The sequence below is a fragment of the Salarias fasciatus genome, chromosome 15 (assembly GCF_902148845.1).
Source record: "Salarias fasciatus chromosome 15, fSalaFa1.1, whole genome shotgun sequence".
Taxonomy (NCBI): Eukaryota; Metazoa; Chordata; class Actinopteri; order Blenniiformes; family Blenniidae; genus Salarias; species Salarias fasciatus.
This window is the reverse complement of record NC_043759.1, coordinates 5,638,093-5,654,636: the sequence shown is the minus strand read 5'-3', so window position 1 is coordinate 5,654,636 and position 16,544 is coordinate 5,638,093. Positions and strand designations below refer to the sequence as shown.

Here is a 16,544-nt window from a genome sequence, read left to right as displayed (position 1 = left end):
TATAGGTCTCGAAGAAAAACCAAAAGTTTGAACAATATTGAAAAGTATGCGCATGTCAAGCTGTGGGGTGGTTCTGTGGAACAGTCTGGAGACCGAAATAAAACAAAGTCGCAACATAAATCTGTTCAAAAAAAGGTACAACAAAATATTTCTTAATAAGTATATGGAAGAGGAAGTCTGGAACTGTGGATGATGATAGCAAATGGTGTTGAGTATTATACATATAGTGGAAATTGATATATTGATGTTATACTGTAGTTATGTTATAATTATTCTGTTATATAGTATATATTTATGGGGATAACTATATGTTATGTGTGGGTATATATTATGTATTTATAGGGATACCTGCATGGTATATGCATACATATATTATATTATATGATGTCCTATGACGTATGATTTAAAACTAGTTAGTTAAAAAGGGGTAGGAATCTCTAAAAAGCTTTTACTTCTTCCTACTCCTTTTTTCGAACTATGCTGTTATGTTTTTTTTCTTTTTCTTTGATTTGCATTAACTTTCTTTCTTAACTTTTTTTTCTTTCTTCACTTTATATATGTTCGAAAAATAAATTCATTCATTCATTCATAAATCCTCCTTGTGCAGTGTCAACACCTTGACTCGTCATCTTTGGCTCTGATTCACCAAAAATTCTACAACAAATTGTTTTCACAGAAATGAAATGATTCAGGAGCTGTTGGCCTCCATCTTCTGTTGGAGCGACATGGTTGCCAAATCAAATGTAAAGACAGATAGATAGATAGATAGATAGATAGATGGATAGATAGATAGAGAGTACTTTATTGATCCCAAAGGGAAATTTAAAAGGCAGTCTGTGCTCACATTCACACTTAAAATACACTCCAGGATTAAAAAAGTAAAAATTATTAATAAACAATAGATTAGAAAATAAAGTGCTCAGGAGTTGAAAACACTGAAGAGCTTTAATCAATATGGACATGTAAAAGGTTCCACGTTCAGATGAAGCTGATACTGCGTCTTTCCACACCACTATGACTGCAGCCTCGGATGCTACTTTAGCTAACACTGCTTTCTGGTTTGATCCATGGATCCGAAAGCCGACTTTGTGAATAGTTCTACTCCGTCACTCCCAGAAACCTGATCGGTCAGAACCTGGACAGGAAGGGTGACACGTCATATAACTGCCTCTTTTAGCATCAGACTCATTGGACTCGTTACCAACGCCTCCCTCATGAAGTCCACTGTGGATAAGGATGCCAACAGGGCCACCACCATGTCCGGGGTGAAGACAGTCTCACTGGCTGTCAGGGAGAAAAGACTTTCTCATGAAACCTGATACCATCTCCTCTGTCAAAACCATCACTGAGGTGAGTTACTTGCAAATGATCTAAAATAAACATGAAAAAACAGAGAAAAACAAAAATGTCAAAGTGTGATCAGAAGAGTCCTTTCCTCATCGTCACCCTTTTTCCTGACAAAGACTTGAGGAGGTTCGAAAACGTCCTGAAACTTAAACTGACGACATATTTACAAAGTGTTGGAGGCTCCGTCTGTGAACCCTGCTGAACTCCACTGATGTTCTGTTCTCACTGCTGCCCTCAGGGAAGAGGTACAGGTCCATCAAGGCCCGCACCTCCAGATTCACCAGGTCCTTCTACCCCAGTGCAATCAGAGTACAGAACACAGTACTCTGTTAAACTGTCCACTGTAATGTAAATACACTCACTTCTCAAGATGTACATATATTTATACATGTATATATATTTTTGTTCTGTTGCTGCTACCGGGCTCCCTGCCGTACATCTGTACATCTTTACATTGTACATTGTATATTCCTATACCCCTTGTATTTTGCTGCTCCTGTGTATATATTTGCAATATTTATTGCTATTCTTTATTTCTCTTCCTATTTGCACCAAGTGTTGTCTTTTAAATGGTACTTGTATGCTGATAACAAACACATTCTATTCTATTCTATTCTCTGTGTCTCTGATTGGTGCTGACAGGACTGCTGTCAGAGACAGAGACCGTCCTTCCATCAGAGGACACAGACTCACTGAAGAACCAGGGGACCAGAGTCGAAAACCAGCATAGAGAGGTTTAGAGAATGTGGTGTTGAAGGTGTAGAGGTGGATCAGAGAGTCAGAGGAGACTCTGAAGAAGGACAGAGAGCCAGCAGGACAGTCCACATACACTGCTACTCTACCAGAGGAGGAGGAGGAGGAGGAGGAGAAGGAGGAGGAGATGGACGTTTTTATGTCATTGTGCCTGACATAACAACCTTGATCAGAGCAGTACAGAGTCCAGGACTGATCATTCCATCCAAACATACGCTCAACACCGTTTCCTCTCCTCCTGATTCCTCTGTAACTCACTGATACATGAACTTTTCCGCTCCACTCCACCTCCCAGTAACATCGACCACTCAGATCATTTCTACACAACAGCTGATAAGTCGAGTCATCAAATCTGTCTGGATGATCAGGATACGGCTGCTCTTCCTTCACACGTGTCACCTTCCTGTTGTTGTTGGACAGTTTGAGGTTTCTGCTCATTGAGTTTGTGTCCAGTTCAAGTTGAGAGAAATCTGATGGAGAGAAAGAGAGAAAAGTCATCCTCTAACACGTGTGATGGATTTCTTCTCTCTGGACTTCCTGACACTTTGCTGTTTAGTCAAACTTACACCTCCTGGGACCAGGTTTTAACCTCTGCTCTCCACCATGGTCCACCCTGCAGTAAGAAAGACAGTCAGAAGGGTTTTCTCTCCAACAGGAGTCCTAACTGCTGTTCAACATGAAGCAGAGCTCCTCAGAAACAGGCTGAAAGAGCTCTGAGTCCACACTCTGGGACTGTTTCACTCAGGACACCAGTCAGGCCTGGATGGATGGATGAAGAAGATGAAGTGATGAATGAAGCCTCCTCTGATGTTCCAAATCACAGTGACTCATTTCAAAGTTTCAAACTTGGTTCAAAGTCTTTGTGGAGACGTTTGGAGCCTGAAAGTGTTTCTGCTGCTTTGGATCAGTGTGATGAAGAAGGAAACCTGTTGGCATGTTTCTGCTCCTCTCCTCCTAAAGACAGCTGGAAAAGGAGCTTTCAATGGACTCTTCACACTTCTTGGGTTTTCACTGAAATACTCAGTTTGGTAGAGAAGAAGAGAAGTTTTGTTTCTCTTCATCAACGAGCTCCACAAAGATAGAAAAGTCTCAATTCAACCAAAACACACAGAAAAACCTGAAGATAACATTTGATTGTAAAGTGGATGAATTCCCATCAGGATTTTAAGAGTGAAGAGAAAAGCAGGAGTTTGATCAAATGATTCAGACTTGATGATGTCTGAACCACATCACAGAGGCTTCAGACTCTGATTTCTCTGCTCATGGTTCAAGTTTTCTTGGTAATTGTCTCACAAAAATCACTGTTTACAATATGTGTAGACATTTTGAAGAAAATCTCAGTCTCCATGATGAGCTCCTGTTGTGTGTCCATACCTGAGAGTCTCCAGACTGCACTGTGGATCCTCCACTGCAGCAAACAGCTTCTCCACTCCTGAGTCTCCTGGATGGTTGTAGCTCAGGTCCAGCTCTCTCAGATGGGAGGACTTGGAGCTCACAGCTGAGACCAGAGAAGCACAGCCTTCCTCTGAGACCAGACACCCTGACAGACTGGAGGCACAAACATGGCGTCAAGTCAACAAGGAAGAAGGAAGATCCTCCACATGATCTGCACCAACATCAACCTGATCAAGCAGCAGCTGGATCCTGACCTGAGAGCTTCCAGTTTACAGTGAGGACTCTCCAGTCCAGAAGACAGTAGCTTCGCTCCTGAATCCTGCAGGTCGTTGTTATTCAGGTCCAGATGTGTCAGACTGGAGGACTGAGAGCTGAGGACTGAGGACAGAGCTCCACAGCTTCTCTCTGACAGACCACAGCTGCTCAACCTGAAGAAGAACCAACAATGAAAACCAGATCAATGTTTCTCATGGACTCAGTTCTACATATTTGTTCTTAAACCACTTACAGAGCTTTGTTGGAGGCTTTGACCACTGGCAGCAGCTTCAGAAGAGCCTCCTCTGAAGCAGAGTATTTCTTCAGGTCAAACTCCTTCAGATCTTCTTCTGATGACAGTAAGATGAAGACCATAGCTGACCACTGAGCAGGAGACAGTTCATCTGTGGAGAGACTTTCTGATCTCAGGGACTGTTGGATCTCCTCCACCAGAGAACCATCATTCAGTTCATTCAGACAGTGGAACAGATTGATGATTCTCTCTGCAGACAGCCTCTCACTCAGCTTCTTCTTGATGTACTTCACTGTTTCCTGATTGGTCTGTGAGCTACTTCCTGTCTGTGTCAGCAGACCTTGAAGGAGACTCTGATTGGCCGGCAGTGAAAGACCCAGGAGGAAGCGGAGGAACAAGTCCAGGTGTCCATTTGGACTCTTCAAGGCCTCGTCCACAGCTCTCTGATGGAGATGGTGGAGATTAGGTTTCCAAATATTTGACCACTTGGAGGTTTGCTGTTGTTCTTCCAGCAGGTTGATTCCAGACTGGATGAAGGTCTGATGGACATGAAGAGCAGCCAGAAACTCCTGAAGGCTCAGATGGATGAAGCAGAACACCTTGTCCTGGTACAGGCCGCTCTCCTCTCTAAAGATCTGTGTCAACATTCCTGAGTACACTGAGGCTGCTCTGAGATCGATGCCACACTCTGTCAGGTCGGGTTCATAGAAGATCAGGTTTCTTTTCTGCAGCTCCTCAAAAGCCAGTTTTCCCAGAGACTCCATCATCTCCCTGCTCTCTGGACTCCAGTGTGGATCTGTGGCAGCTCCTCCATCATACTTGACTTTCTTGACTTTGGCCTGGACCACCAGGTGGTGGATGTACATCTGAGTCAGGGTCTTGGGCAGCTCTCCTCCCTCTCTGCTCTTCAACACCTTCTCCAGAACTGTAGCAGTGATCCAGCAGAAGACCGGGATGTGGCACATGATGTGGAGGCTTCGGGAGGTCTTGATGTGGGAGATGATGCTGCTGGCCTGCTCCTCGTCTCTGAACCTCCTCCTGAAGTACTCCTCCTTCTGGGGGTCAGTGAACCCTCGGACCTCTGTCACCCTGTCCACACAGTCAGCAGGGATCTGATTGGCTGCTGCAGGTCGTGTGGTGATCCAGAGGCGAGCAGAGGGAAGCAGTTTCCCCCTGATGAGGTTTGTCAGCAGAACATCCACTGAGGTGGACTCTGTAACATCAGTCAGGAACTCAGGGTGCTGGAAGTCCAGAGGGAGTCGACACTCATCCAGACCGTCCAAGATGAAGACCACCTGGAAGTCTTCAAAGCTGCAGATTCCTGCTTCTTTGGTTTCAGTGAAGAAGTGATGAACAAGTCCCACCAAGCTGAACTTCTTCTCCTTCAGCACATTCAGCTCTCTGAAGGTGAATGGAAATGTGAAGTGGATGTCCTGGTTGGCTTTGTCTTCAGCCCAGTCCAGAGTGAACTTCTGTGTCAGGACTGTTTTCCCAATGCCAGCCACTCCATTTGTCAGCACTGCTCTGATTGGTTGAGATCTTCCAGGTGAAGCCTTAAAGATGTCTCCTGGTCTGATGCTTGTTTCTGCTCTGTCTGCTGTCCTGGATGCTGTTTCAATCTGTCTGACCTCATGTTCCTGATTGACCTCTGCAGTCCCTCCCTCTGTGATGTGGAGCTCTGTGTAGATCTGGTTCAAGAAGGTGGACTCTCCTGCTTTAGAGACTCCCTCAAACACACACTGGAACCTCTTCTTCAGGCCACATTTCAGCTTCTGTTGGCAGACTCCAGCAGACATTCCTGAAAATAAAAAAGAAATAAATAAGTTGAGTGTGTTTTACATTGAATGTGAAGAAAGTGTCCCTCTGAGCAAAACGTGGTCCAAAAGACATCTCTGAAGTGTTTTCTCTGCACATCCAGAAGACTCTTCAGGCGGTACCAGAATTAAAGTTCTTTCATACATCTTCCTTGGACATTGTATGGATGTCTCATCCAGACATCATAACTATGTCTTGTCAGCAAGTTGTATTCATTGCAAAGAAATGACGTGTCATTGATGTCATTGTTTGGCATCCAGAAGACGTCCTCAAAGGAGGTGGAACAAACTCACCGTACAAGAATTTGCCCAAGGACCTCATTTTAACATTTTTGCACGTCCAATTTTGGTCTCATGAAGTTGCAGACTGTAACTCCAGACAAAGTCTTTTTTCATCGACTCCTGAACATCTCGTATTGACATTCACAAAACCTCTATATAAAGACTAAGTGTTCAAATGTGGTCGTTAGGGACGTCTTTTCAACATCAAATTCATTTTCATTTTTAGGGCTGGGTACCGTTAGATATTTTTCGGGCCCAAGTACTTTTTTGATACCTCACGTACAGTACTGGTTCCTGACCGGTACTTTTTTTGGTACCTGCCTTCATGGCGCCCAGAAGACGCCATGACTGAATTTGCAGTTCATGCCACTAGGTGTGCTGTTTGCATGTTCAACCTTATTTTACACAGACACCACAGAGGAAGAAGGGCGCTGCAGGCTCTCTCTGCATGTTGTTAGAAAAAGAGTGTGAGCGGACAAGACGTGGTAATATGTTCAATGATGCGATGCACCGTTTCTCAGTAAAAGACAAGAACTGAACGATCGTTTCCGCGCATGTTTATTGACCGCGCAGCCACTTTAAGATCCAAAACTGATACCCGTATGCACGTCTCTTGTTCGGTACCAGTATATACTGAAGTTTTTCGGTCGGGACCACTGAGGTACCAGTAAACGGTACCCAGCCATACTCATTTTAGATGTGAATTTTTATAACAGGATATACCGGCACACAGCAGTAGCAGCCGGAAGGCGCAGAAGTATATAAAAGTGCGCCCGGTGAATTTTGTCGTCTTGGAGTGTGAAGTTCTTAAAGGCGCAGTATCTCGACTTTGGGACAAGCTAAAGCCGGTGCGCTTTCACACATCTGCCGCGCCGCATCCCAGGTCGACCCAAGCTGCTCCAAGACCACCCTTTTCAGCTGCTCTCGGAGCGGGCGAGTTAGAGCGACAATTAGAGCGAGTGGCCCTTTCACACCAACCCAGTCACGCCGTGCTCGGTCCAATAACTCTGTTAGGTCGAGCTAAAGTGGGTAGGTGTGAAAACACCCTTACTGGGGTCAAACCGAAATAGATGTGATCCTTACAGAGAAGACAAGACAACATCTTAAAATTTCAGTTTCCTTGGTTGAAAGAGAGCAACTTTATCAGCAGATGACACTGGGGGGAATCAGGGTCTGAGACCTTTACCCTATCAGAGCCTTTGTGAGCAGTCTGGAGATCAAATAACCTGGGGCTTGTGAGCATTTTTGGCAACAATTGAGGAGAAGTATTGATCTTTTGCAGCTTTCATAGCCTGCTGGTAGTCCAGACGACACTCATGCAGGAGATCCCAAGAGGTTTGCAGTTTTTCCTTTTTCCATTTTCTCTTGCCTGTCTACATGAATCTGAGCTCAGGAGTGGACTCATTCAGCCAAGGCTCAATCCGCGGCTTTACTCTCTTTAGATTCTTTGGTGCAAGTTAGTTTAAAATCCCCATACAGACAGCATCAAATGATTTTATACAGGCATTCACAGTAAGGTCACCAAAGTCATTCAGAGGAAAACAGTTATCCCAAGCAGCAGAACACTGCAGAGCAGTTAATGTGTGAAAAACATGGATATGGCGAGCTGGCACAGAGTCCCTGGTGGTTAGTGCAGGCAGTGAGAGTGAAAACAAAACTGGTAGATGATCAGATAAAAGTTTGTGGTAGACTGTGCAACATTAAAAGACTCGATGAGATTCAGGAAGTTTGTGAGCAGCAGACAAGTCTCACAGCAGACGTGCACATTGAAATCGCCGACTATTAGGAGGTGAATATTTCAGAATAACGACACAAAGCTTGCAAAGTCTGGACATCGAAGGAGGACTTGAATACAGACGCACGACCTTAAAATCCTTAAACACGGCAACCGTCTCTTTGCAAATTAGACAAACACAATTCAATTGACTTGCAATGAAGAAGAACTGTAACTTCCACCGCTCCTGAAAGCGCCGGCCATCACTGTCAACTTTTCTATTTGTGGTTGCCATGGCAGAAATGAGCAGAGAAGAGTTCAGGGTGTGGTACTGACAGGTGCCAGAAGGTTCGGGATGACGCGGCGCCTCCCGACGTCGGACCACGACAACTGGACTCAGAAAAACTACTAACAGAGCTCCTTGACTGGGACATAACATGACTCTGCTGCTTGTTTCGGACTTTCTGCTTGCTTCTGTCTGTTTCACAGTTTCTGTGTCTGACCTGGAAATGAACTCTGATCTTTGGTTCAGACTCTGTTTCTGCTCTCCGCTCTCCAGTCTCTCTTCTACCTGAAAACATTTCTCTGTTTCATCTCCATCCTGTGAAATGAGATCAAATCCTCTTACTGCTCCTCAGACGCTCAGCCAGCTCCTCCTGCTCCATCCTCCTCAGGAAGTCCAGTGTGATCCTCACTAATGACTCTCTGCTGCTCCTCTGCTCTTCATCCTCATCCTCTCTCTCACTCTCTGAGCATGCTGGGTAATCTGGCCTCAGGAGCTTCTTCATCTTCTTCAGCTCCTCCTTCATGAAAGTCACCATGTTGTCCTCCAGCAGCTGGAACAGAGAAACATCTGGAGTTAGACAGATGGAGATGTGAGTGTAAATCCAGGATGGACAACATGTGAAGCAGAGTCAGACTTCATGTGGATCTCCAGCAGAAACAGCTTCAGCATCAGTGAAGGCTGGAAGCTGGATGAAGGTTGGACTGTTTCACTCTGGACCTGAATGAATCTAAGAAGCTGAGAGTCTGCTTCATGTTTCAGCTGGAAGTCACAACAACTTCTTCTGTCTCTCTGATGTGACAGTAAAGTGTTGAATGGAGACTTGTTCTCACCATAAAGATGGAGTCCAGATGTGTTTGATGCTGAGGGGCGGAGCCTCCACGGAGAACCTGGGAGCTCTGCTGGCTGACGCTGCAGAAACATGTTGACTTTGTTCAAGCTGCTGTTATGATGATGAATCCTGACACAAACACTGATTCTCACCCCTCATCAGCACTTCCTGCTCCAGGTTTAGATAAAAGGGGTTCACTGATCGACCGTTTACTCTTCAGGGATGGAAACTCAGAGTCGGAGCTGAAAACAAACAACATCAGGAACAGACTGAGTGGAAAAATGGGAGGAAGATTGGAGGATGAAGAGAAGAATTGAGAGTTTCAGACTCCGATGATTCTCTGAGTGAGAACTATTGAACAGTTAGAAACTTTAGCAGGATTATGACTTCAATCACATGACTTTGAAAAATGTTCTTCCTAATTACATGGAATGCAGAAGACAATAGAAAATAAAACTCACTGTCCTCTGAAGTCAAAAAATATGTCCTTTGAGAAGCCACTCTTCAGGGACAAACAGCTGGATGGAAACTCAGACTCAGAGCTGAAAACAAACGACATCAGGAACAGACTGAGTGGAAAAATGGGAGGAAGATTGGAGGATGAAGAGAAGAATTGAGAGTTTCAGACTAATGATTCTCTGAGTGAGAACTCGGGGTGTGACAATACAGGTGTCGTACCCTGGTTAAACATGTCATTCTATATTTAATTTGATTTTTTTTTTTCACAGAGGGGTTGTATGTGCATTCTAAAACAGTTATGAATGCAATTATTTAGATTTGTAGTTCATTTAACTCTGTTGTTGGAAGTTACGGAAAATGATCCTGGAAGCTCGGGTTTCCGATTGTGTTTGAATGTGTCATGTGTGGTTGAGCCTGGGGGACGGGTCGGACACGGAAGGAGGAGACGGGGAAGGGAGACACGTGGAGAGAAAATCGTTTTGGTTCAGCACCTCACCGGGAGAAAAAGACTGAGTTTGAGTGGACTGGAGCTCAAATGGACGATTTTGGAACGGTTGTTTGTCAGCACGCTGTAACAGTTAATGTTATTACGTTACATCACCACACGGTGGTGCCTCCTTAATTTGTCATGTTCTTTTTCCACCCTTCTTTTTATCTGTTCTGTACTACACTTGTGTCATGGATGCAGCCATGTGTCCATGGACTGTAGGGCTGGACGATATGGCCAAAAACTCTATCACGATATAGGTCTTCATTTCGGTCGATATGATATAATTCCGATATCGATATAAATTATACAAAAGCCTCAGAAAACCTGTTAAGAATTATGCACATAATGTAGTACCTGTCACCTGTTTCTCCGCCGACACCACCACGCATTACAACGCTCAGTTTGTTGCATGTTGAGCCGGTGCGGTGGACTTTTTTTACGAGTCACTCCAACTCAAAGAAGGAGCTAGCCAAAAGAATTAACGTGGCTGGAGAAGAGGAGCGGCCACCAACAGGAGGACGGAGGTGAGGGAGGACACAGGTTGCGGAGGCTGGACCTGGACGTCATCTCGGTGGTCTCGAGTGTGTGTGGATTCTACCAGAGCTGTATAGTGGAGGACCGGTGGAGAGGATTCCGCCAAAGGTAGGATATCATTTGGATTTTTAGAGGTACATTTTCATTTGTTTTTTTTTTCTTTGAGCTCCAACATGCGCGCTCACAGCTGGTACCAACAAACTAAACTATAAAATCCCGGGTATCTCATTTAGAAGACACTGGTTTGATGAAAAGAGTTAAACATTGTGTGCATAAGTTCATCTAATAAATGTGATTTTATGATTGTTAAATTGTGTGACCCCATATGTAATGTGTATCGGAGTGAGGGGTTAATGTGTGTTTTCGTTTAGGACAGTTTTACACACATTTACAGTTTAGCTCCAAAATCGGCTAACTGGGCCTGTCTGCCCTTGGGTAAAGGTTCATACTGTCTTTGATTCGACTTAGTAGCTAAAAGGTTCTTTTCAAAGACAGATAGTAGTCAGAGTAAAGTTACTTCTACTACTTTCGGTCACATCCGGTGACCTTCCTCAGGAGGCACGTCACGTGATGGGAAGTGACGTGTCAAACAGGCTGCTGGCTCTTCTTCTGATGTTTTCCAGACAGTAGGGGGAAACTACGCCCCCTACTGTCTGAGGCCTTCTCCAGGACTGCGTCCCACGTGCGTGACAAGGTGTACGCCCCCTCGTCACGGTCCATGCTCCTTGGACCTCGCTTGCGGATCTCGATGGCTTCTCTGATCCAGCGTTGGTACTTGTTGCAGTAACAAGTGAGAGTAGTGAGAGTAACTTTACTCTCACTACTATCTGTCTTTTAAAAGAACCTTTGAGCTACTGGGCCTGTCTGCATCCTGGACAGAGTGTAAATCTCCTGTTTGTCATCATTGGTATTCATCCAGTAGTAGTAGACTCCTGATCAAGTCATTCTCTGTGCCTTATTTGAGAACTGCTCTGTCAGAGGTATTGTGACACTGTGACTGGATCTTGACTTGAGGAAGAGGACTACACATGTATTTGTATTGAACTGTTCTGGTACGTGACGTTTGGTACGGTCCAGGGCTGTGCACAGGTGAGTTCACGAGCCGGACGTTTTTTTTTGTTTTTTTTTTTTGGCTCACGGGCCAACGTTGCATGTGTTTGTTCTACCACTACCATGCACAGCTACACCTGCAGCCCGTGTGCGTGACGGCTACTGCTAGCAGCCTCGTCCATGCTTTACATGTCTGCGTGTGTGCACGTTGCGCTTGGTCCCTGTGACGTAAAAATCGTCATGAATTCCTGTCTGCAAGGGTCCGCGTGTTGAAAAGTGACTGTGTGAAGCAAACAGGCTGTAGCCCCGTCTGAGAAGACACCCAGAGAACTGATGGACAGAGAGAGCAGACTGTCAGGGGGGCTGAGAAGGTCTGCCGAAATCTAATCATTGGGGCTCCGCCCCCCGTGATTCAGGAACAGAAAAAAAAGGCTAAATAAACTCTGGTACTAAATGATAATGTACCGACAATGTATGTGCCTTATTTCCTATAAATGATCTGTAATAAAGGAGCCGGAAAAGCTTCACGAGGATCAGTGCGCCTGCATGGAATTTGCACGGCGTGAGCCCAAATGTAGCATGGTGCGGGGAGAATTTGATTTAACTTCTCACCAAGCAGCACTTTGCATTTATTTCATTTTCCTGTTTAAAACAGTGAGTTGTTTCAGTAATTTGTTGTTTACAAATAATAAACAACCAAATGAACAACAAGAAAATTTAGGTTTTGCATTTTGTTCCTGTACTGTATCGAACAGAACCGTGACCTCAGAACCGAGGTACGTATCGAACCGAGATTTCTGTGTATCATTACACCCCTAGTGAGAACTACTGAACCGTTAGAAGCTTTAGCAGGATTATGGCTTCAATTACATGACTATGAAAAATGTTCTTTCTAATTACATGGAAAGCAGAAGACAACAGAAAATGAAACTCACTGTTGTCTGAAGTCAAGAAAGATGTCCTTGGACTTGTCGCTCTTCAGGGACACACAGCTGGGTTCAACTTCAGATTGTGAACTGAAACAAAGACATAAAGGCATCTCTCTCTCTCTCTCTCTCTCTCTCTGTAAAATGACGTGAAGAACAGTGGAGGACAGTTAAAGATGGAGTCTCACCTCTGAGCTTCGGTCTGGTTCTCATGTTCCCCATAGCGAGCCCTTTGAGAGGGAGGGACTCCCTCCTCTCTGTCCTCACACTGATCCATGGTAGAACACACACCTACACCGACACACCTACAGACCCACCCACACACACAAACACACACACACACACACACACACGGATATTACATAGAGGTTGACGTCCTGTGTTCTTTCTCTGAACTCAGCCTTTCTGATGACCTGTCTGAGCTTCAAACTACAGTTGAATGATGTTCTGATGAACACCATGCAGTGGGGAGGAAAGTGTGAATATGTCTGCGGGTCACAGACTGCTGCTGGTACAAGCTGCATGAAAAGAAAGAACAAAATGCTACACCGCCAGAACCCCAATCTGGAGCAGCATGACAGGAGTAATAAGTTAGTTACAGACTAATAAATTGAACAGACAATTATTATACTGTACTTAGGGGTGGGACGAGACACAAATTTCACGAGACGAGATGTCTCGCGAGATTGAGTCCACGAGATCGAGACGAGACGAGAAGGCCGGGGGGGCGGGGGGGAGGGCAGCGCGGTACTCACATGCAGCGTCAGAGCACGTCGGGTCGGGGCGCCCCTTGTACGGCCACGGCGCCCCCCATTGTACACTGCGCCCTCGGCGGCCGCCTAGTTCCCCTATCCCCATTCAAACCACGGCGCACAAACAACGCCATGACTGCATTTGCACTTCATGCCACTCGGTGTGCTGTTTGCATGTTCAACCTTATTTTACACAGACACCACAGAGGAAGAGGGGCGCCGCAACCGCTGCAGGCTGTCTCTGCATGCTGCTAGAAAAAGAGTGTGAGCCGGCAAGACGTGGTAAAATGTTAAATGATGCGATGCACCGTTTTTTCAATAAAAGAGAAGAACTGAACGATTGTTTCCGCACATTTTCTTTACGTCGTATCAATTAAACTGTATCACAAGTAGTTTGTGGACTCAAAAGACCAAGATTCCTTGCAGATAGAACATGCGCAGAACAGTATTTCATGTCCCTTTCGACCGGGTTTTTAAATATGAATATGAGCATATTCAGGTTTTTGCACGTGTTTATATGGCTGTGCGCCATGTAATGTATTATTCCGTCAATATTCCAGTTAATAAAGAGTTTTTTCCTTTATATAAACGTACTTAATCTCGCGGCATTCGATCTCGCGAGATCTCGTCCCATCCCTAACTGTACTGTAATAATACTATAGTAGTAATATTGTACTGTATGGTGTCAAGAACAACACTGTAAACCTGCCAACAAATGTTTGCAGGGAAGGTACGACAACCCAACACAAACAAGTCAACAAATAATTATCCTGAGACATTTAAATACTGCAAAATTAAATAAAAGTGAATAAAAAATAATTTGATACAGTGTTGTGGTTTTAAATCTCAAAATGTTGGAGGTAGAAATCTGAATATAAGCTTCTTTGAAAAATGTGCACACACTTCGAAAAAAGGACACACTCCCATAGTGTGTCCTTTTAATCCGGTTTCTTCCACTGTACCATTCTTCCATTGGAGTTCTCCATCAGCTTCACTGCTCACTTCCAGTCATTCGCTCTTTTCGTTCTGTCCACAGCAGCTCTTCTGCCCTCCTCACCTCGACACACTCACTCCAGCACAAATTAACCTTACAGTGAATAATGGGCTTGCAACGTGACAAGTATCACCTGTGCCACAAACCACCCGAGGTGGACAAGGTCATCATCAATTCCCCTGAGAATTTTCAGCATTATATGTCTTTTTTCGTTAAATTTTATCATAGATCAGGAAGACTTTGCACATTTCTGTTCCCCTTTAAGTCCACAAATTGGTTCAATTAAGACACACCAGGCTGAACCACATTCTCAAGTTGGACCGCTTAATATTATTAATGGATGTAAAAATTGGAGTATCGGTTCTCCAGTGGAACAATGGTCAGCCACCTCCTCTACATAGATGACATCAAGCTGTTTGTCAAGAGTGAGCAGGACATCGACTCACTGATTCACCTCACCAGGGTATACAGAAATAACATGGAGATGGGACTAGATAAGTGTTGGCGGATGGTATCAAGGAGAGGGAAGATGATCCTCACAGAGCCGCATGGACCATGTGGACGCGTCAGCCTTCACCTTCTCACATGTGCAGTTCCACAGACATCATATACTAGATGCCTCATTGCGTGTCAAGAGACATGTCTATGTGCCGCCATCTTGGACAAGGGGTCATGCCGAGCAGCAGTGCATGAAAGTGGATGGAGGTCACTGCTTCTCCCTCATCTTAAAGGATAATTATTTGCTGAATTTTCCACAGATTTCCAAATGATTTGATTTGACACAGGATGGCACATGATGCTTGGATGTTTTAAAAACAAAACATCCAACTAACTGGAAAAGATGCCAGAATTATTTTGTCACTCTTATGGATGTTCTAATGAAACCAGATACTGTAGAATCACTTTTCACTGGCAGAGGATGTAAAGAGCTGGTCGTTGAATAGTGAAATAAACCCAGACAGGATAGATTGAATCCCTCCACTCTGCCTCCACACTGTAAAAAAAGTTTGTAAAAAATATAGTAAAAAACTGTCAAACAGCAACAGCATAGCACCGTCAATTCCAAAATTGTGTATCACCGTAGTAAATACACTGAATTTCTGTAAATCAAGATACAGTGCATAACTGTAATTTTCCAATATATAAAAGACAGACAATTTTACTGTGATCTTTTCAAAGAATTCTAAAATTTATGAGGAAATATCATGAAGACAAAAGTGGATAATAAGTCTATAATCTGCAGTATTATTCAGGATAAATCACGGATTCCACAGATGTGTACGTTTAAATTTACAGGAGAAAACCGTTAATCATTCAGCATGTTAGGCACCAGTGATAGTCAAATGGCAGCCTGCGGGCCAAACCGCCCAATCCGGTCCACGACTGGATTGCAACGGGCTCACGCAAGCAGGCATGCACGCACGCACGCACGCACGCACGCACGCACCCCCCGGGCCCGCGATCGTACACGCACCCTGCACCCAGTCCAGTCCAAGTGCCCAAAAAACAGTGGCCCGAAGCCAAATCTCATTGACAACCACTGATATACACTGTCATTTCTACAGAAAAAAAATTGAGCGCTTAAAATTCATAAGCATATCCTAGAACAGATTGCAGGTATGGGCTGCACGGTGGCACAGTGGTTAGCGCTCTTGCCTCACAGCCAGAAGGTCCCAGGTTCAAATACTGGTTGGGGCTTGAGGCCTCTGTGGAGTTTACATGTTCTCCCCATGTGTGTGGGTTCCCTCTGGGTATTCTGGCTTCCTCCCACAGTCAAAAATCATGCATGCCAGGTTAATTGTCCCCAGTGAATGTATGTCAGCCCTGTGACAAACTGGTGAACTATCCAGTGACCATGTCCTTGCCTGAAGTAGCTGGGATTGGCTCCAGCCCCCTGTGACCCTGAAAAGGACGAAGTGGCTTGGGAAATGAACAAAATTAATTTTTGAAGTGTTGTGTTTATTACTGAGATAGACTGTAATTTTGACAGGAGATTATTGTAAACAAATAACAGTTTTATACTGCAAAATTTACAGTCACTATACCGTAAAGTCATCTACATGGTTACCATAATTTTTACGGGGAATTTCTGGCAACCACAGCTGCCAGTATTTTACCGTAAATTCTGCTGATTTTTTTTTACAGTGCACATTCTTAGCATAAAATATAGCGCAATTCACATTATTCCACATATTACTGAGCTGCTTACTGCTCAAATAATTAACTTCAAATGCTATTTTCGCAACAATACATTAAATACATGAATTGCTATTTTGTAACAAACCATGAACATTACTGATCCAAAAGCCCACATAAAATAACCACATTATTCATTCTAAAGCTCTCTGTTGTTGTTATTTTTTTCCAGCATAGTTGACTGACTTCAGTGGATGCTAAACTTGGCCAAAAGA

The 16,544-nt window shown here is 44.3% G+C and overlaps 1 protein-coding gene across 1 annotated transcript in view; it reads right to left on the bottom strand.

Annotated features, from left to right (window-relative positions):
- LOC115401620 (NACHT, LRR and PYD domains-containing protein 3-like) overlaps nt 1-16,544 on the bottom strand; it is a 257,799-nt gene that overhangs the window by 54,851 nt on the left and 186,404 nt on the right. The window contains exons 7-11 of the mRNA XM_030109905.1: nt 9,081-9,170; nt 8,930-9,008; nt 8,442-8,649; nt 4,490-5,801; nt 1,154-1,170 (exon numbers count right to left, since the gene is read on the bottom strand). Coding sequence (XP_029965765.1) covers nt 1,154-1,170; nt 4,490-5,801; nt 8,442-8,649; nt 8,930-9,008; nt 9,081-9,170 — 1,706 coding nt within the window. The remainder of the gene's footprint in view (nt 1-1,153; nt 1,171-4,489; nt 5,802-8,441; nt 8,650-8,929; nt 9,009-9,080; nt 9,171-16,544) is intronic.